General features: G+C 49.6%; 1 protein-coding gene across 1 annotated transcript; it reads left to right on the top strand.

Moving 5' to 3' along the window:
- Positions 1-3,200: 3,200 nt before the first annotated feature.
- ZNF16 (zinc finger protein 16) lies at positions 3,201-21,823 on the top strand. The gene is made up of 3 exons (XM_060127973.1): positions 3,201-3,339; positions 6,340-6,544; positions 17,110-21,823. The coding sequence occupies exons 2-3, from the start codon at positions 6,349-6,351 to the stop codon at positions 18,873-18,875; spliced, it is 1,962 nt and encodes a 653-aa protein (XP_059983956.1). The 5' UTR covers positions 3,201-3,339; positions 6,340-6,348; the 3' UTR covers positions 18,876-21,823.
- The last annotated feature ends 746 nt before the right edge of the window (positions 21,824-22,569 follow it).

Here is a 22,569-nt window from a genome sequence, read left to right as displayed (position 1 = left end):
TGTAGCATGTGGGTCACAGGCAGAAGGGATACTTGCATCTTCAAGGTGTCATCTTGTCCTGTTCCCACTGGCTGAAATGGTGATTGAGCTCTGGGCAGGGTGGAGCCCTCAGGTAGAAGGGGCCTGTGCCCCTCCATCTTCAAGAGGACAGCCACCACAGCCATGTGGTCTATCACAGAAGACAGAAACAGCCCTCTGTCTCACTGAAGCCAATGTTAGTTTTGAGCCTCTTTACATCAGCTGAGCTTTATTCTAACTAATCCAGTACTTGATACCTGGCAGTAGGTAGGTGCTGAAACAGAACCTACTACATGTGCAGTTGGCTTAATGATCAGGCAGTGAGGGCAGAGGTGTTACAGGTAGAAAGCTGGAGACCCTTGCTATGCATGGAAAAGTATTTGGTATGACCCTTGCTTATGATGTATTAGGAGTAGACAACGTGTGACTAAAACTATAACCCTAGAGAAATTGTTTCAGAATTGTTTGGAATGTTGGCAAGTGTTGGTTACTTCTTGCCACTTTCAAAAGAGCCCCCCTAGAGAGACTCAGGCTGCAGGAAGGCAGATGGAGGCACAGGTGGAGGAGAGCAGAGATGGACAAGGGGAGCTTCCCTCTGCCTATGGCCTGTGATTTGTGCTGACCAAGTCTCGTAAGCAGGCCTGGCATTGCAGGTGGTCTCAAGGTACCTTGAGCTGGAGAGAGAGAGGAGGAGGGCAAGCATATAGAGGGAAATAAATAAAAGACAAGGGACCTCGGGCTTTAACCTGTGACTAGATGGGGCCTTTGCATGTGGAACTAAATGGAAGTATGCAGACAAGAAGCTGACCCAGGCTTCCAACTGTCAATGAGGAGGCCCCTGTAAATCTGGACAGTCCCAGCCAGGGCAGCCTATCACCTCCCTCCGCAGGTGGGCAAGAGGATGGGTCATGGACAAGGAAGGCCCCCGGAGGGCCAAGTCAGACCTGATGAGGCCCAGGGCCCATAGAGCTCCTCCTGGAGTTGAGTCTGGGTACCGGGTGCTGTCCTGGAGCTCCTCCCTGCCAGGGAGAGGGGCTCCAGCACTCATGTGGAGTTGCCCACAGGAGACTCTGCACACCCTGCACAGAGATGAGGGCTAAAGTCACTTACACGTGTGAAATCATTGCATTTAAAATACCTACCAGGGACTTCCCTGGTGGTGCAGTGGTTAAGAATACACCTGCCAATGCAGGGGACATGGGTTCGAGCCCTTGTCTGGGAAGATCCCACATGCCGCAGAGCAACTAAGCCCGTGTACCACAACTACTGAGCCTGTGCGCTAGAGCCCGCGAGCCCCAACTACTCAGCGCATGTGCCCAAAGTACTGAAGCCTGCGTGCCTAGAGCCCTTGTTCCACAAGAGAAGCCACCGCAATGAGAAGCCCAAGCACCACAACGAAGAGTAACCCCCGCCGCTTGCCACAACTAGAGAAAGCCCACGCGCAGCAACGAAGACCCAATGCAGACAAAATAAATAAATAAATTTATTTAGAAATATATATATAGAAATATATATATTTATATATTTCTATATATGTATTTATATATATTATATATATATGTTATATATATATAAATATATATATATTTATATCTACAGGGACTTCCCTGGCAGTCCAGCGGTTAAGCCTCCACGATTCCAATGCAGGGGGCGCAGGGTCGATCCCTGGTTGGGGAATAAGATCCCACATGCCACAGCGTGGCCAAAAGATTTTTTCTAATAAATAAATAAATATTAAAAAATAAAATATCTACACAGTGTGCACAACAACCCCACATCAGACTTTTCTTCGGACCCAGCCAGCATAGTTTGGACACTGCTGTGTTTCCCATCCTCTTTCTCCACACTGCAACTTGGGTGTCAGGGGGCAGGCAACTTGCCCTTTAGTTATACGACCTGGTGGAGAGGCTGCACCTTGTCCAGAGGGACTCACCTGAGCTGCATCAGGGACGGGATGGGACTTGGGTTGTACTCTTGGCAAGGGCTGCATACTGCTACAGCAGGCGGCCACGTGGGAAGACTGGGAGAAGCAGCTTCTTATCCCTATTATGTGTTCTGCTCTTCCCCTCCGAGTCAGCAAGCGGAAAATCCTCAGCCAAGGAACGCCGGTCCCTGATCACTGCATAGGGGAACCTGCTGTACAAACTTGAGTGCTCTTTGTTAATTCCCCAGTATTTCATAGTTTTTGTTGCTATTGTGGAAGATATTTCATTTTTTTTAATATTTGTTAATTTAGCTGCACCGGGTCTTAGTTGCGGCACTCGGGACCTTTTTTTAGTTGCGGCATGCGGAATCTAGTTCCCTGACCAGGGGTCGAAGCCGGGCCCCCTGCATTGAGAGCATGGAGTCTTAACCACTGGACCGCCAGGGAAGTCCCAAGACATTTCATTTTTGTTACATTATCTGATTGGTTATTGCTGGTTCGGAGAAATGCTCCTTTTTCTAACTTAAGGATAAATGCTTTTGTCTTCTTTAATAAAGAAAAAGTATTTAAGGCGATATAGTCATATATATTTTTCTCTGAAAATATTCAGTGGATATTATATATTTTACACTTTACACTGGGTTCCGTAGGTGTGAGAATGAAGTGTTTTGCTTTTCATTGCTTTATAAATAGTCTGCAATTTTCCAGCTAGTATCATTTTTGATTCAAAGGTTATGTAGATAGCGTTTCGTAAACTCCAATAGTTAAAGAGTTTTGGGAGTCAACTTTTTATTATGTATTTCTATTCTAATTTTGGTAGTTTAAAATGCATACTTTAAAATATTTGTATTCTTTATGTCTAACTGTATAATCAATTTTTGTAAATGTTTCATGGACAGTCCCACTTAAGGAATTTGAGATTTTCCCATCTATCTGTCGAATCATTTACTGATTGAGGGATTCAGTTTCTTCCACGTGCATCATCATGTTTTTATCAAGCAAAACCTGTTCCGATTCTAGGTACCTGTGTATCTAAATCCCTAGTTCTCCCTGCATTTACAATCGCTTGTCTTTTTCTAGGTAGTTGCCACCCTGGTTAGTTGCACGAACCGACTCTGATCGCGGGGCTCCCGGCGGCTCCTGGCACCTCGCGCGGGTCAAGTATGGATCCACCGAGTCGCTCGTCCTCCCGCGGTCTAGAGCGGCCACACTGGGCTGGGCTGGGCGGGTCCGCGAGCCGGAAGTCGGAGCGGGACTTCCGGGGTCCGCCTAAGGGCCGAGTGGCCTGGGCCCCGCGGCCTTGCTCAGTTCCCGGAGCGACTCCCGGAGTTGGCGGTTGCCGTGGTGGCGTTTCGGCGTTGCTGACCGCGCTCCCTCGTCACTCCGATGCCGCCGCGGTGGGTGCCGGCCCCGGGAGGCTTAGGCTCGGTGCGCGGGGGTCCGTAAAGGGGCGTGGGCGGGTCACAGCCTTCGAGGGCCCCTCCCGGGAGGGCGTGCGAGGGGCGCCCTGCAGAGGGTGCGCGGCGGAGCCGAGCAACCCCTGACCTGGAGCCGGGCTGCGGGACCGCGTGGCGCGGCTGCTACAGTGCGACGGGCAAGTGTGCGCGAATAGTGTTCTGACGCGCGGGGTTGGGGCGGAGGAAGGGCCTCAGGAATTGGTGCGAACGTCGGAACTGTACGGAGCCGGGTGAGAAATGAATGGGGTTGTCGCTTGGCACCAGGTGTCCCGCCTGGAGGCCCAGTCGGTGGTGGATTCGCCCTCCAGGTGGAGAAGGGGCTCTGGGGATGGGGAGGAATTTATTCTCCCCCAAGGGAGTGGGACTGAGGCTGGGTCATGCCCATCCCGTGGACGCCTGCTATGGACAAGTGGCTGCTGGTCTTCATAGTTGTATCTTTGCTTAGCACCAGGTAGAGCCCTTAGCCAGGAGAATCAGCTTCCAAGCTCACTGGTGGAATCCAATTCCCGAGGTTGCTCTTTCCTTGCTGACTGTTCTTAGCTCTTGGAGGCCCCACTCCTTGCATATGACCCGTGCATCTGAGTCAGCAACGGCTCATGTGATTAGGTTGGGTCCACCAAGATAATCCAGGCCCGTAAACTTAATTTCCTCTGCAAAACCTCTTTCGCTGTGTAGTGTAGGTTCTAGGGATAGGATGTGGACATGGGTGAGGAGGAGCAGTCTGCTACCACTGATCAGTCTGTGTCCTCCTGGGCAAGATCCCACAAATACTGAAGTGAGAAAAACAAAATGTAAAATGAGCTTAGTTTTCGGGGCTTCCCTGGTGGCGCAGTGGTTAAGGATCTGCCTGCCAATGCAGGGGACACAGTTTCGAGCCCTGGTCTGGGAAGATCCCACATGCCGCGGAGCAACTAAGCCCGTGCGCCACAACTACTGAGCCTGCGCTCTAGAGCCTGCGAGCCACAACTACTGAAGCCTGGGCGCCTAGAGCCCATGCTCCGCAACGAGAGAAGCCACTGCAATGAGAATCCCACACACCACAACAAAGAGTTGCCCCCGCTCACTGCAACGAGAGAAAGGGCACGTGCAGCAACAAAGATCCAACTCAGCCCTAAATAAATAAATAAATAAAAATTTTAAAATGAGCTTAGTTTGGTACAATTTATAATAAAAAGGCAAAGAAAAAACACATGTATTTGTGTAAGCTTAGAGTAATCAGGAAGGACACATTGGAAACTGGGAAGGAGTAGTGTGGCTGGCTGGGAGATGTTTCACTTTAAGTCCTCTTTAACCTTTTGAATTTTGAGCCATATGACTGTGCCCCTATTCAGAAACAGTGATAATGACTTGAAGATTTTAAAATAAAATGAACTGAATAAATGTTACAAATGATTGACTCTTCCCTTGGAAGAAAGTGAAGGTTCGCCCCTTGGAAGCATCATCTTCTCTGTCTGCTGCTACATGGATGAGTGCCTTGAGTCAGTGCTTTCCCTGCTTTGAATCTTATGCACCATCCCTCTGAATGCCCACGCCAGGTGAATCTTCCTAAGATGTTTCATTAGTTCTGTCTCCCAATGTAGAAATGTGGCTGATGTCTCACTTTCACCAGGCAGTCAAGACCTCTTATAGTCTGTCCCCCAGCAATTGTCTCTGAGCTCTGTTCACACCTCTGCCCCATCTCACCCTTGCTTTCTTCTACTTTTCCAGCAAGGCATGGCCTAAACCCTCTCTTCTCTGGGCCTGGTTAAATGCCCGCCTGCCCCAGGCTCCACCCCTTCTCTGCTACCTGTGCCCAGAGCACTTGCCCATCTCACTGATGCATTTGCTATTATCTGTGTCCCCACTGAAACCCATGAGGGTGATGGTCACATTGTCCCTGGAATAGACGCTGGCATATAGTGGGTGTTTTGGAAACACTGAAAGCGTGTGTCCCAAGAGGAGAAATTCAGTCCAAGGGTTGGCAGGCAGTGTCTACAATGGGCTTTTGCCTCATCTTCTCCACCCCTGAAGGGCAGACGGGTCACTGGTACCTGCTCATGGTACAATATGAATAAGGGGCGGAGGGATGTTGCCCCACTCCCAGATGGGCTGCTGGGCAGGGCATGGTGCATTTGCTCAGAGACAGGGTAGTGGGAGGGGTGGAGGAAATCAGTAACTTGGTCCATGTGGGGAACCCATCATGTGTCTGGGTGGGAATGTCCTGTCCCTTGCTCAGAGAGACCACTTAAACCTGGAGATGAGCCCAGGTTTGAGAGTCTTCACGGGATAAATGATGTTGATGCCTCAGGACTGGACAGATTAACCAAGGAAGTTGGTGTAGATACAGAAGTGAACCCTGGAGCACCAACGTGAAGAGGGAGATGAGGAGTCTGGGAGGGAGCCACTGGTGCAGTGGGAGGACAGCCCAGGAGGTTGGGGATGGGAACACCCACTCTGGATGCTGCCAGGGGGACGCAACTCAGGGCTGACCAATAGGGTGGCACTGTGATGATTTTGTGCATGTCTGCAGCTCAGGCTACCCCTGGCAGCCCAACCTTTGGAGTTGCTGTTCCCCCGTGAGTGGGTCCAGTGGTCCACCTTCAGGGCATTGTGTCAGGAACAAGCCCACCACAGCAGGCACAGGCTCCATGGGAGCTGCTTTCCTCTTATCAGGGAAAGCTTGGGCCCTTCCAGGTGGTGCCAACAAGGCACTGTGTGCTCACCTTGCTCTGTGGTCAGCATCTCACCATTTCCCACCTGTGGCCCTGGCTTGTGAGTCTGTGTCCTCGTGGCTGGCTCACCCTTCCCTTGGTTCCAAGATCAGGGAATGTGGCACCAATCACCAGGCCTTCCAGAGGTCTCAGGCTGCAGGGGTGAAGGAAGTGACCCCTACCTGGTGGGTGGGTGAACCCCTGGAGTTATCCCCTCTGCACACTCACCTGTGTCCTTGCTGGTCTCCAGGTCCCAGCCATGCCCAGCCTCAGAGTACGCCCTGAAGAGGCAGAAATGGAACCCTCAGTCCCTGGACCATCTCCTTGGACCCCCAGAACACAGGCCTGTGTGAGTGATGCTCCCGCTGTGACCCACCCTGGATCTGCACTTCATGGTCCCCTCTGCTGTGGTGACGCTGAGCCAGAAGCCACCCCCCCTCACCATCAGCAGCCAGGTACTGGGTGTGAGTTCCCCACTGATGCCCTTGTTCTGAGGAGACTTTGTCTACATCACCCTGCACTTACCTCAGGAGGTCTGTGTGTCACCATTAGGGGCAGAGTGCCTTGTGGACTTGAGGGGCCAAGGCTGGAGGTCAAGGGGCCAAGAGAGGAAATTGGCCTGGCACCTGGCTGCCCTGGTGCCCTGAGTGCGACACTGCTTTCCTCACCTGACATAGAGGGGTGTGACATGATGGTCACGAGCTGAGCCCTGCCTAACTTACTCACCAGGCTGGTGGTAGTCCGTGCCCTCAGGTCTCTACCCTAATCCAAGCCTTGGCCCTGTTCCATTCACACTGCCCAGCTGCTCCCATCCCCGTCAGATACCAGAGAGTCCTTCCTGCACACCACTCACTAACTCACCTCTTCTGTGGACCTCTCAGCAGTGATCAGGATGGTTACTCACTGTTAGCTTTCCTTACTGGGATCTGATGGTGGCTGTTATACAAGAAGACACTCTTAACTACGTGGAACCTTTTGTCATACTCAGGACATCTGGGCAGAGTACCCTGTTCAGACCCTGTGTGGCCAGGGAAGGTTGGGCTAAGGGCAGAGATGGCACAAGGCAGTCCTAGGTGTGTTGGAGAGAGGAGATGGATAGAGGATGAAAAACATGACAGAGCCAAAGAAGTGGCCCTGAGGGACAAAGCCTGCTGCCAGATGGCCAGGGGTATACCAGGCAGAGAATGGTGAGTTAGGCCAGGATTCTTGCTCCAGGAAAAAAACAGATTGATGGTAGCTCATGTTTTAAAAACCATTTTGCTATAGAGCAAAATGGTGGAGTAGGCAGCTCCAAACACCCCTTTCTCCATGTAAATTATTTAAAAAAAAAAAAAAAAAAACAGGTAGAAGCCATTAGGACCAACTTTGTCAGAAATCTAGAAAACAGGTTTACACAACCAAACAAATGCTGAGTCAAGAAAAAGGCAACTTAACATGGAAAGCTTTACAAACACTCCCTGGTTCAGCAGCATATTGAAAGTGAGCAGCCTGTGTTCCCAGTGTGGGACCTGGTCCCTGGTTCCAGAAGGAGCAGAGCAGAACTTATTCAGAAATTATTTTCTTTGTTCTCACCTGTGTGAGGTTGGATAAAGAATGCAAAGTGTTTGTCCCTGTGTTGCCTAACTCAGAACTTACGCAGCAGAAAAGTGGTGGGCTCAAAAACACTGAAAGGTGAACTAAAATCCCACAGCCACTTGGGACATCAGTTAACAGTACAGTTGACCTCCTAAAGCCTAGGAGGGAAAGTTGGAGAAATGAGGGCATTCAAAATTACCCTTGTATATCAGGGAATTTAGAAAGCCACGTACCTGCCCAGGATAGGATATATGCTAAGAAAAGACCTATGAAAAACAAAAAAAAAGAAAGAAAGAAAAGGTCTATGAAGATTGTAGCATAACCTGTAGCTGATCTCCAAAATTAATGAAAGCAGGAAGCCACAGCAGAGTAATAGTGTTAGTGTCCCAGGAGAGCCAACCCACAAAGGCTGGGAGAGGTGTATTATTTTTATTTTACTGTTAGTGTTCAAGGAACTCTCCATTCAAACAGTAGCTGTACACAAGCTAAAGAAACAGAGACCTTGGTGACCACACGTGACAAGGGATGCAGTCTTTGCAAAAGTAGTTTGGAAAGTGACTAAAAGAACGGATGACTGGAGCCTCCAACAATTAAGAGTAGCAAACCCTGGAGGCAGGAGAGACTGATTTACAGAGTTATCACAGTAAATATTAAAATGTCCAGTTTTTAACAAAAAATCATAAAGAATACAAATAAGCAGGAAAATATGGCTGGCCCATTCAAGGGAAAAAAATTAATTGGCGGAAGTGTCCCTGAAAAAGCACAGATACTTGACAGACTAAATCAGCTGTCTTAAAGGTACTCAAAGATCTGAAACAAACCATGGGCAAAGAACTAAAAACTATGTATGAACAAAATGAGAAAATCAGTAGAGATAATTGTAAATATACAATTTATATTTTATTTATTATAAAAAGAAACAGAGTGTAAGTCCTAGAGCTGGGACTTCCCTGGTGGTCCAGTGGTTAAGACTCCACGCTTCCACTGCAGGGGGCATGGGTCCAATCCCTGGTCTCCCACATGCCACGTGGTGCAGCCAAAAATTTGAAAAAATGAAGTCCTAGATGTGAGAATTATAATAACTGAAACGAAGAGTTTGCTGGAGGGTTTCAACAGCAGATTTGAGCAGGCAATAGAATCGGTGAACTTGAAGATAGACAATTGAAGTTATCCAGTCTGAGGAACAGGAAGAAAAAAGGTTGAAGAAAAGTGAACAGAGCCTAACAGACTTGTGGGATACCATCAAAGGAACCAACACACATATGGGAGGCCAAGAAAGAAAGGAGAGAGAGAAAGGGGCAGAAAGAATATTTGAATAGTGGCCAAAACATCTTAAATGTCATGAAAGACATGAACCTACACATCCAAAAAGCTCAGCGAACTCTGACTAGGACAAATTCAAAGAGATCCACACCAAGACTCATTATAATCAAATTGTCGAAAGACTGAATCTTGAAGACAGCGAGAGAGAAGCAACCCATCTTGTGTAAGGGATCCTCAATAAAATTAACAGCCAGTTTCTCATCAGAACCCTTGGAGGTTGGAAAGTAGTGGGATGACATATTTAAACTGCTGGGAGAATGAAACTGCCAACTAAGAATTCTACATCTGGCAAAATTACCTTTCAGAGTGAAGGCAAAGTTAAGATATTCTCAGATAAACAAAAGCTGAGGGTGTTTATTACCAATAGACCTGCTCTGTAGGAAGTGTCAGAGGGAGGGACTTTGCTGGTGGCCCAGTGGTTAAGAATCCACCTTCCGGGGCTTCCCTGGTGGCTCAGTGGTTGAGAATCTGCCTGCCAATGCAGGGGACACGGGTTCGAGCCCTGGTCTGGGAAGATCCCACATGCCGCAGAGCAACTAGGCCTGTGAGCCACAACTACTGAGCCTGCGCGTCTGGGGCTTGTGCTCCGCAACAAGAGAGGCCTGTGCACCGCAATGAAGAGTAGCCCCTGCTCACCGCAACTAGAGAAAGCCCACGGACAGAAACGAAGACCCAACACAGCCAAAAATAAATAAGTAAATAAATAAATAAATAAATTTTAAAAAAAGAATCCACCTTCCAATGCACAGGATATGTGTTCAATCCCTGGTTGGGGAACTAAGATCCCACATGCCACGGGACAACTAAGCCCACATGCTCTGGAGCCCACGCGCCACAACTAGAGAGCGCACGCACTGCAACTACTGAGTCCACTTGCTCTGGAGCCTGCACACCCCAACTGGAGAGAAGCCCACATGCCACAACGAAAGATCCCATGTGCTGCAACTAAGACCTGATACAGCCAAATAAATAAATATTAAAAAAAAAAAAGAAGAAGTGTCAGAGGGGTTCTTACATATTAAGATAAAAGGAGGGCTTCCCTGGTGGCGCAGTGGTTGAGAGTCCGCCTACCGATGCAGGGGACACGGGTTCGTGCCCCTGTCTGGGAGGATCCCACATGCCGCGGAGCGGCTGGGCCCATGAGCCATGGCCACTGAGCCTGCGCATCCGGAGCCTATGCTCCACAACAGGAGAGGCTGCAACAGTGAGAGGCCCGTGTACCGCCAAAAAAAAAAAAAAAAAAAAAAGGATATTAGACAGGAACTCAGAGCCATACAAAGAACTAAAGAGGGCTTCCCTGGTGGCGCAGTGGTTGAGAGTCCGCCTGCCGATGCAGGGGACACGAGTTCGTGCCCTGGTCCGGGAAGATCCCACATGCCGCGGAGCGGCTAGGTCCGTGAGCCATGGCCACTGAGCCTGCGCGTCTGGAGCCTGTACTCCGCAACGGGAGAGGCCAAAACAGTGAGAGGCCCGCGTACCACAAAAAAAAAAAAAAAAAAAAAAAAGAACTAAAGAACTCTGGTAAAATTAACCACATAGGTAAGGGTAAAAGCTAGTATTATTGTATTTTTGGTTTATAAACCCACTTTTTATTTCCTATATCATTTAAAAGACAAATGCATAAAAATAATCACAAAGCTATACTATTGAACATACAGCATATAAAGATACATTTGTGACAGCAACCTCATTAAGGTGGGAACATATCTGTATAGGAGCAGAGTTTTTGTATGCTGTTGTGGCTAAGTTGGTAACAGTTCAAACTCAGTGGCTCTATTCTGGGGATTTAATGTACAGCATGGTGACTATAGTTAATAATGTATACTTGGCAATTGCTAAGAGAGTAGATCTTAAAAGTTCTCACCACACAAACATACACACAAAATAGTAACTATGTGAGGTGATGGATGTGTTGACTAACCCTATGGTGGTCATCATTTTGCATATATACATGTATCAAATCATCCCATTGTACACCTTAAATTTACATGATGTTATATGGCAATTATATTTCAATAAAGCTGGGGGCAGGGGACCAAAAAAGCTGAGGGGGGTGGGAAACCAAACCAGATTGTTTTAGGATGTTAAGATATTAATTATAATCCCCATGATACCACTAACAAAATATCTTTAAAATATACACAAAAGGAATAAAAAAATGGTACACTACAAAAATTAAACTGAGGGACTTCCCTGGTGGCACAGTGGTTATGAATCCGCCTGCCAATGCAGGGGACATGGGTTCGTGCTCCGGTCCGGGAAGATCCCACATGCCGCGGAGCGGCTGGGCCCATGAGCCATGGCCGCTGAGCCTACACGTCTGGAGCCTGTGCTTCGCAATGGAAGAGGCCACAACAGTGAGAGGCCCGCGTACCGCAAACAAAAAAAAAGAAAAAAACTAACAAACATCCAGGACCAAGTGGCTTCACTGGTGAATTCTAACAAACATTTAAAGAAGGATTAACACTAAGTTTTCTCAAACTCCTCCAAACTATAGAAGAGAAAGGAAAGTCAAATAAAGACATCACAGGAAAAGAAAATTATATATTAAGACATTTTATGGCTATATATGCAAAACCCTCAACAAAATGCTAGCAAACTGAATCCAGCAGCACATTAAAATATTATATCCTGTGACCAAGTGAGATGTAACCCAGGAATACAAGAGTGATTCAACATAAGAACTAATCAGTGTCATTTACTGCATTAATGGAATGAAGGAGAAAAGCTATAATCATCTCAATTGATGCAAAAAAATGTATTTGATAAAACCAAATACATTTTCACGATAAAAACACTGAGGGAACTCAGTACAAGGCAACATCCTCAACATGATAAAGGCATTCATGAAAAACCCATAGCTAACATCATATACATTTGTGAAAGATTAAAAGCTTTTCCCCAAAGATCAGGAAAATATGCCTGCTTTCACCTGTGCTATTCAGTATTGTACTGGAAGTTGTAACCAGAGCAATCAGGCAAGAAAAACAAATAAAAGTCATTCAGATTGGGAAAGAAGAAATAAAACTACCTCTGTTTGCCTAAGGCATGATCCTATATATAGAAAATACCAAAGAATCCATTAAAAAGCTACTAGAGCTAATAAATGAATTCAGCAAAGTTGCAGGGTACAAGTCAACACACAAAATCAGTTGCGCTTCTGTACACCAACAATGTACAATCTGAAATGGAAATTAAAACAATTCATTTATAATAGCATCAAAAAGAAAAAAATCTACAAATAAATTTAAACAAGTGGGTGAAAGATGTGTTGGCTGAGAACTGCAGATCATCGCCAAAAGAAATTAAAGGATACCTGGGACTTGCCTGGTGATGCAGTGGTTAAGAATCTGCCTGCCAATGCAGGGAACACAGGCTCAAGCCCTGGTCCAGGAAGATCCCACATGCCACGGAGCAGCTAAACCCATGTGCCACAACTGCTGAACCTGCGCTCTAGAGCCCACGAGCCACGACTACTGAGCCCACATGCCACAACTACTGAAGCCTGCGCACCTAGATCCCATGCTCTGCAACAAGAGAAGTCACTGCAATGAGAAGCCCATGCACTGCAACGAAGAGTAGTCCCCGCTCACCAAAACTAGAGAAAGCCCATGCACCGCGACTAGAGAAAGCCCACACACAGCAACAAAAACCCAATGCAGCTGTAAATAAATAAATTTATATATTTAAAAAAAAAAAGAAAGGATACCTAAATAATTGAAAAGACATGCCATGTCCATGTTTCGGTCTTAATAGTGTTATGATGTCAGTGCTATCCAGAGCAACCTACAGATTCAATACAATCCCTGTCAAAATTCCAACAGCCTTTTTACAGAAATGGAAAAGTCAGTCCTCAAATTAATATGGAATTCAAGGGGCCCCAAATAACCAAAACAAGCTTGCAAAAGAACAAAGTCAGAGAACTCATTTTTCCCAGTTTCAAAACTTGCTACAAAGCTTCAGTAATCAAAACAGTTTGGTACTGACGTAGGATAAGCATACAGAACAATGGAATAGAATTGAGAGTCTAGAAGTAAGCGCATACATCTGAGGCCAATTGATTTTCAACCAGTGTGTCAGGACCATTCAGTGAAGAGAGAGAACTCTGTTAAATAAATGATGCTGGGACAAGTGGATTTCCATGTGCAGAAGAGTGAACTTGGCTCCCTACCTCATGCCATATGCAAAAATTAACTCAGAATCATCCAACTACCAAATTCAGGAACTGAAATCATAAAACTGTTAGAAGAAAACATTACATTTTCATAACGTTGAGTTTGGCAGTGGATTCTTAGATACAACACCAAAAGCATGAACAACAAAAGAAAAAGGTAAATTGGACTTCATCAAAATTAAAGACTTTGGGGCATGAAAGGACATTATGAAAAAAGTGAAATGACATCCTACAGAATGTGAGAAGATCTTTGCAAATTGTATATCTGGCAAAGGTCTAGTACCCAGAATATATAAAGGACTCTTACAACTCAACAACAAAAGACAAACAGGCCACTCTTTAAGTGAGCAAGGGACTTGAATAAACATTTCTCCAAAGAAAATATACAAATGACCAACTAGTAAACAAAAAGATGCTCAAATTCATCAGTGATTTGAGAAATGAAGTCAAAACCCGAGTAAGGGGCTTCCCTGGTGGCGCAGTGGTTGAGAGTCCGCCTGCCGATGCAGGGAACACGGGTTCGTGCCCCGATCCGGGAAGATCCCACATGCCGCGGAGTGGCTAGGCCCGTGAGCCATGGACGCTGAGCCTGCATGTCCGGAGTCTGTGCTCCGCAACGGGAGAGGCCGCAACAGTGAGAGGCCCGCATACCGCAAGAAAAAATAAATAAATAACCCGAGTAAGATTACCACTTCACACCCACTAGGATGGCTGTAATAATAAAGTAAATAATTAACAAGTGCTTTCAAGGATTTCGAGATACTGGAACCCTCATACATTGCTGGTGGGAATGTAAAATGGTGCAGCCACTCTGGAATGCAATTTGGCAGTTCCTTGAAAGTTTAAACATAGCATTACCATATGACCCAGCAATTCCACTGCTAGATATATGCGCCAAGAATTCAAGGCAGATACCCAAACAAGTACATGTACATCGTGTTCATAGCACTATTCACAATAGCCAAGAAGTGTAAACAGCCCAGACATCCATCACTGGATGAATGTATAAGCCAAATGTACTTTATCTACACCATGGAATATTATTCAGTCAAAAAAGGGAGTGAAGCTCCCTCATTTACACCTGCTGCAGTGTGCCTCAAAAGTCACATAATCATATGATTTCATTCGTATAAGATGTCAGGAGTAGGTAAATCCATGGAGACAAGATGCAGGTTTGTGGTTACCAGGAGCTGGGGGCCAGGAGATATGGAGATAAACTAGTGCATAGGGGCTTTGGGGTAATGGAAATGTCTTGGGACAAGATGAAGATGTTGATCACACAACATTGTAAGTGCACTAAATGCCACTGAATTGCTCATTTCAAACAGTTAATTTTTGTCTGTCAATTTCACCTCAACAAACTATTAAGTAAAATGAAAACAGAGCCCCTGTGGGAGATGGGAGACTAACGGAGCCCCCGCCCGAGTCTGTGGTGCCGCTGGGGTCTGTGTGGCAGACGGCAGGGTGAGCACTGGAGAGCCACAGCTCTGCCCCTCAACAGCCACAGCCACACGTGGCGCTCACAAGTGTGGCTTTGACAGGGGTACTTTTTCACAAACATGGAAGCAACTAATCATAAAGGTCTTTAGTGTTGTCTCTCAGGAAGTCTAACAGGTTTGCTGTGTGCTGGAAGGGCTCAGAGTCTTCACCCTTTTCTCCATTTGGTGTCACACTTGTGGGGGCAACACAGACAGTGCAAACAAGTGTATTTGTTTTCAAATCTTTTCCTTCACCATTAAACCCAATTTTTTTAAAAGATTTTTCTTAAGGGAAGCCATATTTCTATGACTTTATATTTCCTTTCAAAAGAGGAACTTTCATTATTTTTCCAATAGTTCTTATGTTGCAAAGGAGAATTGTATCCAGTTTAGCAAATCAAAAATGCCCTCTCATCATCCTCACCTCACTCGCTCTTGTTTCCTGTCTCAGTAAACTTCTTCCAGGTCAACAGTAGCTCTGGCTCAAAAACCAGTTCCTATTGCCACCACTTCCTGAGCACAGTAATGACCTTACCTCAGTCAGGGTTCAGCAAGCCATGGCCTACAGGCCAGATCCAGCTAGCCAGTTGTTTGGGGCCTGCAAGCAAAGAACGGTTGAAGGTTTTTTAAGGATTATAACAAAGCAGACCATATGACAGAGACCGTGCAGCCACAAAGTCCAAGATGGTCCCTCTCTGACCCTTTATGGAAAAGCTCCGTCCCTTCCCCACACGCAACCAGGAGAGGGTGGAGCCCCCCGGATCAGTCATGGGGTGCAGCAGGGGACATAGTGAGCCCTGTGTCATCCCATCCAGACCCTTGTTTCCTCCAGTGACCTCCCTGTCTGTCCTGCAGCCCTCACTGTGCCTCCTCCCACCACCGTCAGTCAGTCCAGCGGCCTGTGGACATTACCACAGGTGCCCAGGGGCTGGGGCTCTGGGAGAAGATGGTAGCCCGCGTGCAGCGAGTGATGACAGGCCTGCATGAGGGTCAGCAGGAAGGCGAAGCACAGTGCCTGCATCTGTGTGCTGGCCGCATGGCCAAGCTCCAAGGAGGGGGTCCTGGCAGAGACTCTATGCAGGGGCTTCCAGCTGGGCCGTGGGTCAGGTGACCAGAATGTGAATTGTCACCACCAGGCACATGGGCATGGTAGGCAAACAGGCTGAGCGTATGGCCAAGCTGGGTCTGCACTGAGATCCAAGCATAACAGAAGCCTCCAGTTGGGGTGGGGGAGACAGACTGCTATTGTGGTGGTAGATTGAAGTTCCAGGTGGGGAGAGGCAGTTGTCTTGAGCTGAGGGGTAGGTCAGAGGGCAGCAGGCCCAAGGAGGCTGGGGGTAGGGAGGGGACAGCCTGGGGACACAGAGCCCTGTTGGGGGCAGTGGTCAGAGAAGTCCTCTCCCGTGAGGTGATTGAGCCAAGACCAGCAGAAGGGAAGGGAAGGAGGGAGCATGAGGACCATCGGGGAGGGCAGACCCCAAGGGGAGCGGGTCCCTCCTGCTCAGGAGAAGCGGGAGCAGAGGGGGGAGGTTGTCAAAGTGCTCTTGTCACCAGACTGCTGTGGGCGGGAGGGGAAGGTGGGAGGCCAGGTTAGCTACTCCCCATCCAGGCAGGAGCAAAGGGTGGTTTGGCCTGGATGTCTCAGGTATAACGAGAGAGAGAGATCCAGTAGAGCAGAGTTTCCTTGTCCTTCAGGTGTGAAAAAGGGGGTGCCTCCCAATGTGACAAGCAGCCTTCTGCACGTCTCTGTCACGGAAGGATGGATGCAGCAGCTGAGCCCTGGTACCAGCTAACAAAGTGCAGTCACAGTGCAGGTGCCGAGAGGTACAGGTTGCTTTGGCAAATGGGGCACGGTCGCTGAAGCCTTCTCTGTCAAGTGGGATGGAGTCTGACATTCCAGAGTCATCACCATGCAGTCGGAGCCAGTTCTGCTTCCTTGAAGGGAACGGGCCCTGCACCTTCTGGCCTGGGCCCGGGCCCACACCTGTGAAGCCAGTGGTGGGCTCCCAGAGAATGAGAGCTGGGCCAAGCAGCCAACTCCAGGCTTGTGCATCTGGAACAGGAGGCAGGTAGAATGTCTAGCAATGCAACGTGCAGGGAGCTGTGTTTTCCTTGAACAGGTGGGAGGGTGAGTGCCTGGGTTTGGGACATGCTCCGAGGTAAAGCCAACAGGACCTGCTGATGGCCTGCTGTGGGTCAGGGGAAGGACAGCCAAGGGACTGCCTCGACTCAGGCCAGGATTTTGGGTGGCCTTAGTCGGGAGACTGCAGGTGCTTTCCTGAGATGTGGGGTCTGGGGGTCAGGTTAGGGTTGGTTTTCAGTTGCTGTGCAGCCTGGTCCCCTCAGCTCTGCCAGCCCCTCACAGTCCCCTCAAGAGACCTGGGACCACCACCCACCGTGGGTCCCATGCTCCCAGACTTGTCTGTGTTTCCCTGTTTCCTTCCATGTGACTTCTTGTTTGTCATTTCAGATTGGGACCCCAGGACTGAGGGCAAGGAGTTTCTTCAGAAGGAAGAAGCTTCTGAGGATTTGGAATCACAGGCAGAAACATCAGAAAACCATGCCAGTGATGTTTCCCAGACGCCTGAGCTTGGAGAACTCTGTGACGGTGCATTAGAAAGAGACTGGGAGGTCCCTGAGGATGAGAGAGAGGCACAGTCCCCCTGCTGGGAGGGGGACTTCACACCAGTGCAAGTGCTTCTCAGGAGCTCCTCAGGAGAGAAAGAGGTGGACTGTGACAAGGTCAAAAGAGGCTTCAGTCTGAGCCCAAGCCCAGTGGCACGTCAGGGAGCCCCTGCAGAAGAGAGGCCACATCCGCACGACACGCATGGCCAGAGCTTCCCACGCAGCATGGACCTAATCAGCTGTGAGGGGCTTCACGCAGCCGAAAGCCCGTTCATATGCAACGAGTGTGGAAACACCTTCCAAGGAGGCCCCGATCTTATTCAGCATCAGACAGCGCACACTGGACAGAAGTCCTTCATATGTAATGAGTGTGGAAGGCCCTTTAGTACACATTCAGACCTCCTCAGGCACCGGCTTACCCACCGCGGAGAGAAGCCACACGTGTGTACTGAGTGTGGAAAGGCCTTCAGCCAGAGCTCCAGCCTTAAAAAGCACCAGAAGTCCCATGTGAGCGAGAAGCCCTACGAATGCAGTGAGTGCGGGAAGGCCTTCAGGAGGACTTCCAACCTCATCCAGCATCAAAGAATCCACTCCGGGGAGAAGCCATACGTGTGCAACGCCTGCGGGAAGGCCTTCAGGCGGAGCTCCAACCTTATCAAACACCAGAGGGTCCACACAGGGGAGAAGCCCTTCGAGTGTGACGTGTGTGGGAAGGCCTTCAGCCAGAGCTCACACCTGAGGAAGCACCAGAGGGTCCACACCGGGGAGAGGCCTTATGCATGTAGCGAGTGCGGCAAACCCTTCAGCCGGGTGTCCAACCTCATTAAGCATCACAGGGTCCACACGGGAGAGAAGCCCTACAAGTGCAGTGACTGTGGGAAGGCCTTCAGCCAGAGCTCAAGCCTCATCCAGCACCGGAGAATCCACACTGGAGAGAAGCCTCACGTGTGCGGTGTGTGTGGGAAGGCCTTCAGCTACAGCTCAGTGCTCAGAAAGCACCAGATCATCCACACGGGAGAGAAGCCATATGAGTGCAGCATCTGTGGGAAGGCCTTCAGCCACAGCTCTGCGCTCATCCAGCACCAGGGTGTGCACACGGGCGACAAGCCCTATGAGTGTCGCGAGTGCGGGAAGACCTTCGGTCGCAGCTCCAACCTCATCCTGCACCAGCGAGTTCACACTGGAGAGAAGCCCTATGAATGTACTGAGTGTGGGAAAACCTTCAGCCAGAGCTCAACTCTCATTCAGCATCAGAGGATCCATAATGGGTTGAAACCCCACGAGTGTAATCAGTGCGGCAAAGCCTTCAACCGGAGCTCAAACCTCATCCACCACCAGAAAGTCCACACTGGAGAGAAGCCCTACGCGTGCATCGAGTGTGGGAAGGGCTTCAGCCAGAGCTCGCACCTCATTCAGCATCAGATCATCCACACCGGCGAGAGGCCCTATCAGTGCAGTGAGTGTGGGAAGTCCTTCAGCCAGCGCTCGGTCCTCATCCAGCACCAGAGGATTCACACTGGGGTGAAGCCCTATGACTGCACAGCTTGTGGGAAAGCCTTCAGCCAGCGGTCAAAGTTGGTCAAGCACCAGCTGGTTCACACCAGGGAGTGAAAAGAAACCGCATGAGGCTCCACCCCGACTCCCCTGGCAATGTCCCAGCCTCTCCCATCCCGAGACTTGAGCTGGGCTCTCTCATTCCCTCCACTCCACAGCCACTGCCCACAGAGGCCATTGTCCACAAACCAGAGACCCTCCTGTGAGACAGGCTCCCTGCCGTGTGAGACAGGCTCCTCCCCCGACTCCCCTGCCGTTGCTCCTACTGCGTGTGACCTCATTTCTTTTCGGTTTGCTTTTCCAGTTTGTTATCAGACTGCCGTATTTGTTAGAAGGGAAAAGATTATAGAGGCTGCATACTTAGGAAGAGAGTTTATTACTGTAACGGAACATAACCAAGGAAGTAGACTGACATTCAGTTTGAGATACGACCACAGCACTTCTTTTGTTTTGTCACTAGTCATAAGAACTGAGTTCGCTGTCAATGGCTGCAGTTGGCATTCTGTTTACATAAAGTCAGGTCAAGAGTGTTTCAGGTCTGGTTGCTGTCACCCTCTCCCAGAGGTGGTGCATACTCATCACCACCAACTCCTCACCCCTCTCCCTCCCATCCCATAATGGGATTCCCCCACTGCCCCCTTTCCTTGGTGCCTGCCTGCAGTCTGAGGTCGTGTGTTCTCACTCTGCTGTGCCTCGGGCCCCCGTGGCCACTCAGGGCTGCAGCACAGTTAAACGTGAGGCTCTTTCCCAAGCTCCAGTCCTGGCCTCACCCACAGAGGTCCATTCTCTCCATGCCCCTCCTGTTCACCCCACAGGCTCCCAGGTCCATCATCAGACATTTATGGGGCACCTAGGTGCCCCTAGGAGGTGGGCCCTGGTCCCATAATCCCCAAGCCGGGGGAACTTGGCCCAGAAGCAACACCTCTACCACCAGGGAGGCCTTGACCTGGGGGTGTTACGGGATGGATAGGTTGGGGTGGGGGGCACCTCCTGCATTGCTCCAGGAGAAAGGGTGGCAATGGGCAGGTATCGTCAGGTTTGTACTTATGGTGGGAAGCTAAGGTCTTGGCTCCTGTGTTTTCAAGGAAGTAGAGGCAAGGCCAGCAGTGGCAGATGCGGAGGGAGAGGTGGGAGTTTGGAGAGAAGTGTGGAAGGGTTGACTTGGACGCACAGGTGTGTCCCGTGGGCTTGGGCAGCATGGGCTGCCCACCCTCACCCCAGAGACCCTGCAGAGCAGCTGGCGCTGCTGCCCTGCAGAGGTATCTGTCACACCCTCCTCTCCACCTCAGCCCCTCCCCCAAGGCAACACCCCAGTGGGATGCAGCTTGGACGGCAGCCCTGCCCTGCCACCCTCCAGCTCCCCGCCCCGTCTCTGCCTGACGAGACCTCGCACTCTCTCACTGTAGGGCAGCTCCTCATCCAGCCTGGATTTGATGACTCCCATTTTCAGTAAGTACGTGCTGGGCACTTGCTCTGTGCCATTCACAGTGGGGATACAGCAGGAAACAAGAAAGACAAAAATGCCTACCGTCGAGGAGTTTGCATTCCAGCGGGGGAGAGAAAATTGTCTAACACTTATGATTGGTGTGATGAAAAGTAAAGCAGGAAATGGGGTCTGGGTGTTTTGAGGGTCTCAGTCTTAAATGGGGGCAGAGAAGGCCTCAGTGAGACGTCGTGTGAGCTATGACCTGCAGCAAGTGAGAGAATGACCCAGGAAGGTGGGTTAGGGTTAGGGTTGGCAGCAGCAGGGGGCCTGTGGGCCAGGGGCACAGTGACGACGAAAGAGCAGACAGGTGGGACCGTAGGCGGGCCCCACAGGCCTGCAGCTTCTACTCTGGGTGGAATGGCAAGATGTAGACGGCTTGGACCTGACGTGCATCTCAGGAGGATTGTCTGCTGTGTGGAGAAGAGGTTGGCGGGGCAAGCGTGTGCCCCTCTCTCTCTCACTGCCTTCTCAGCTCCTTTTCCCCTTCCCCGGCCTCCAAACCGCTAGCGAATCCCGAGGCCGAGGCCCAGGCGAGCAACAGCTGCCACCTCTGGGAGACAAAAGGTCCACAGGAAGGGGCTCCTCTGCTCCCTCAGCCCTGCAGGCGGCTGGGGAGAATTCACCTGATTTTGTGCCGTCTGCAGCCTGAGAAATTTTAATTTCAGGACGTCATGTTTTGAAAGAGGAATGGTCTTGAAAAGCAAATGTCCGTCAACCACCGCCTGTGTCTTCCCTTTTGACTTTCACGGTGTCCTTGGAAGTGTATTCCTTGGGGAGTAAGGGCTGAGTCTGTGAGATCCATAGGTAAAGTCACTGACCTCGGGCCTGGATGCCTCGTTCCCGGGTGGCCAGAGCCTGGCCGCAGCCTCAGGGAGTGGCTCCAAAGGGGTACACATCTGTGCCCCCGGGAGAGTAACAGCCATGATTTCAAACAGAGCTTCCCCAATTTGACTTTTTAAATTTAAAATCAACATCATTCTAGAAAATGCAAATGTTGAAAAGGGGGGAGAAAAGGGAACACTCTTGCACTATACTCCAATAAAAAAATTATTTTTTTAAAAAAGAAAAGAAAAGGGGGAAAGATATCATACATAATTCCACCACTTAACTCATTCTCTAGGGACAGCAGTGCAGGGCTGAGACTTGGTCCGAGCAAGAAGCAGAGACGGGGAGCACAGCCACTGTCCAGAGAGCTACCTGGACTCCAAGCGGGGAGGTGAGCAGTAAGTTTCAGGTGGACAACATACTGATTCACAATTATTAAAGGTTGTACTCCATTTATAGTTATTATAAAATATTTGCTGTATTCCTTGTGTTGTACCGTAGATCCTTGGGGCTCATTTTATACCTAATGGTTTGCACCTCTTACTTCCCTACCCCTATACGACTCCTCCCCCCTTCCCTCTCCCCACGGGTAACCACTAGTTTGTTCTTGACATCTGTGAGTCTGCTTCTGTTTTGGTATGTTCACTGGTTTGTTGTATATTTGTAGATTCCACACATAAGTGATATCATACAGGCTTTGTCTGTGTCTGACTTATTTCACTTAGCACGACGCCCTCCAAGTCCACCCGTGTTGTTGCAACTGGCAAATGTTCACTCTTGTGTATGGCTGAGTCGTATTCCATTGTATATACAGGCCCATTTTTCTGGGGTCTGACTGTTGACAGTGTTTAAGCCTCACCCCTCCTCCCCCGACCCCTGTGCCACACTGATGGGAAAGCCCGGGCGCCCCTCCCTCAGGGCCAGCAGAAGGTTCAGACCACCCAGGCGCCTGCTGGAACGTGGGGGAGGGGGCTCCCCCAGCCCCCCCACAACGACAGTAAGCACCCAGGCCAGTCTCTTTTGCCCGTGCTCTCAGACCACTTTGGACCTTCTTGGGAGCCCTGCCCTGCTGACCTCAGTTAGGTAAGTGATAAGCCTTTTCCTGCACTTGGGGTGTGTGTGGCATCATCAGTCTTCACATCAAACCAAATCTTCAGTGGGGGGTGCCCAGCCACCTCGCCAGGTGACCATGAAAGTTGGGACTGGCATTGTGAGCAGGAAGCCCATGCGGTGACGTCACCCAGGAGTCTCTGCCCTTGCTCCGTTACTAACCGGCCCGCTGGCTGCAGGCCGGCATCACTCAGCCGTGCTGCACGTGTTGCATTGTTGAATCCAGTGGAGCCTCGTAGAGTTAGCGGACCGAAATCAGCAGTTTTCCTCATACTTAATTGGTGTTTAGGGACAAGAGTATGGAATGGGGACCCTCCTTAAAGTGGCCTT

Source organism: Lagenorhynchus albirostris, chromosome 17 (genome assembly GCF_949774975.1).
Source record: "Lagenorhynchus albirostris chromosome 17, mLagAlb1.1, whole genome shotgun sequence".
Lineage (NCBI taxonomy): Eukaryota > Metazoa > Chordata > Mammalia > Artiodactyla > Delphinidae > Lagenorhynchus > Lagenorhynchus albirostris.
This window is presented reverse-complemented; position numbering and strand designations above follow the sequence as displayed.

Excerpts from the sequence above, each read along its gene's own strand:
- ZNF16 (XM_060127973.1), top strand. The coding sequence starts at position 6,349 with ATGCCCAGCCTCAGAGTACGCCCTGAAGAGGCAGAAATGGAACCCTCA. Across the intron at positions 6,545-17,109 it reads CCCTCACCATCAGCAGCCAG|ATTGGGACCCCAGGACTGAG; the intron begins GTACTGGGTGTG and ends TTGTCATTTCAG.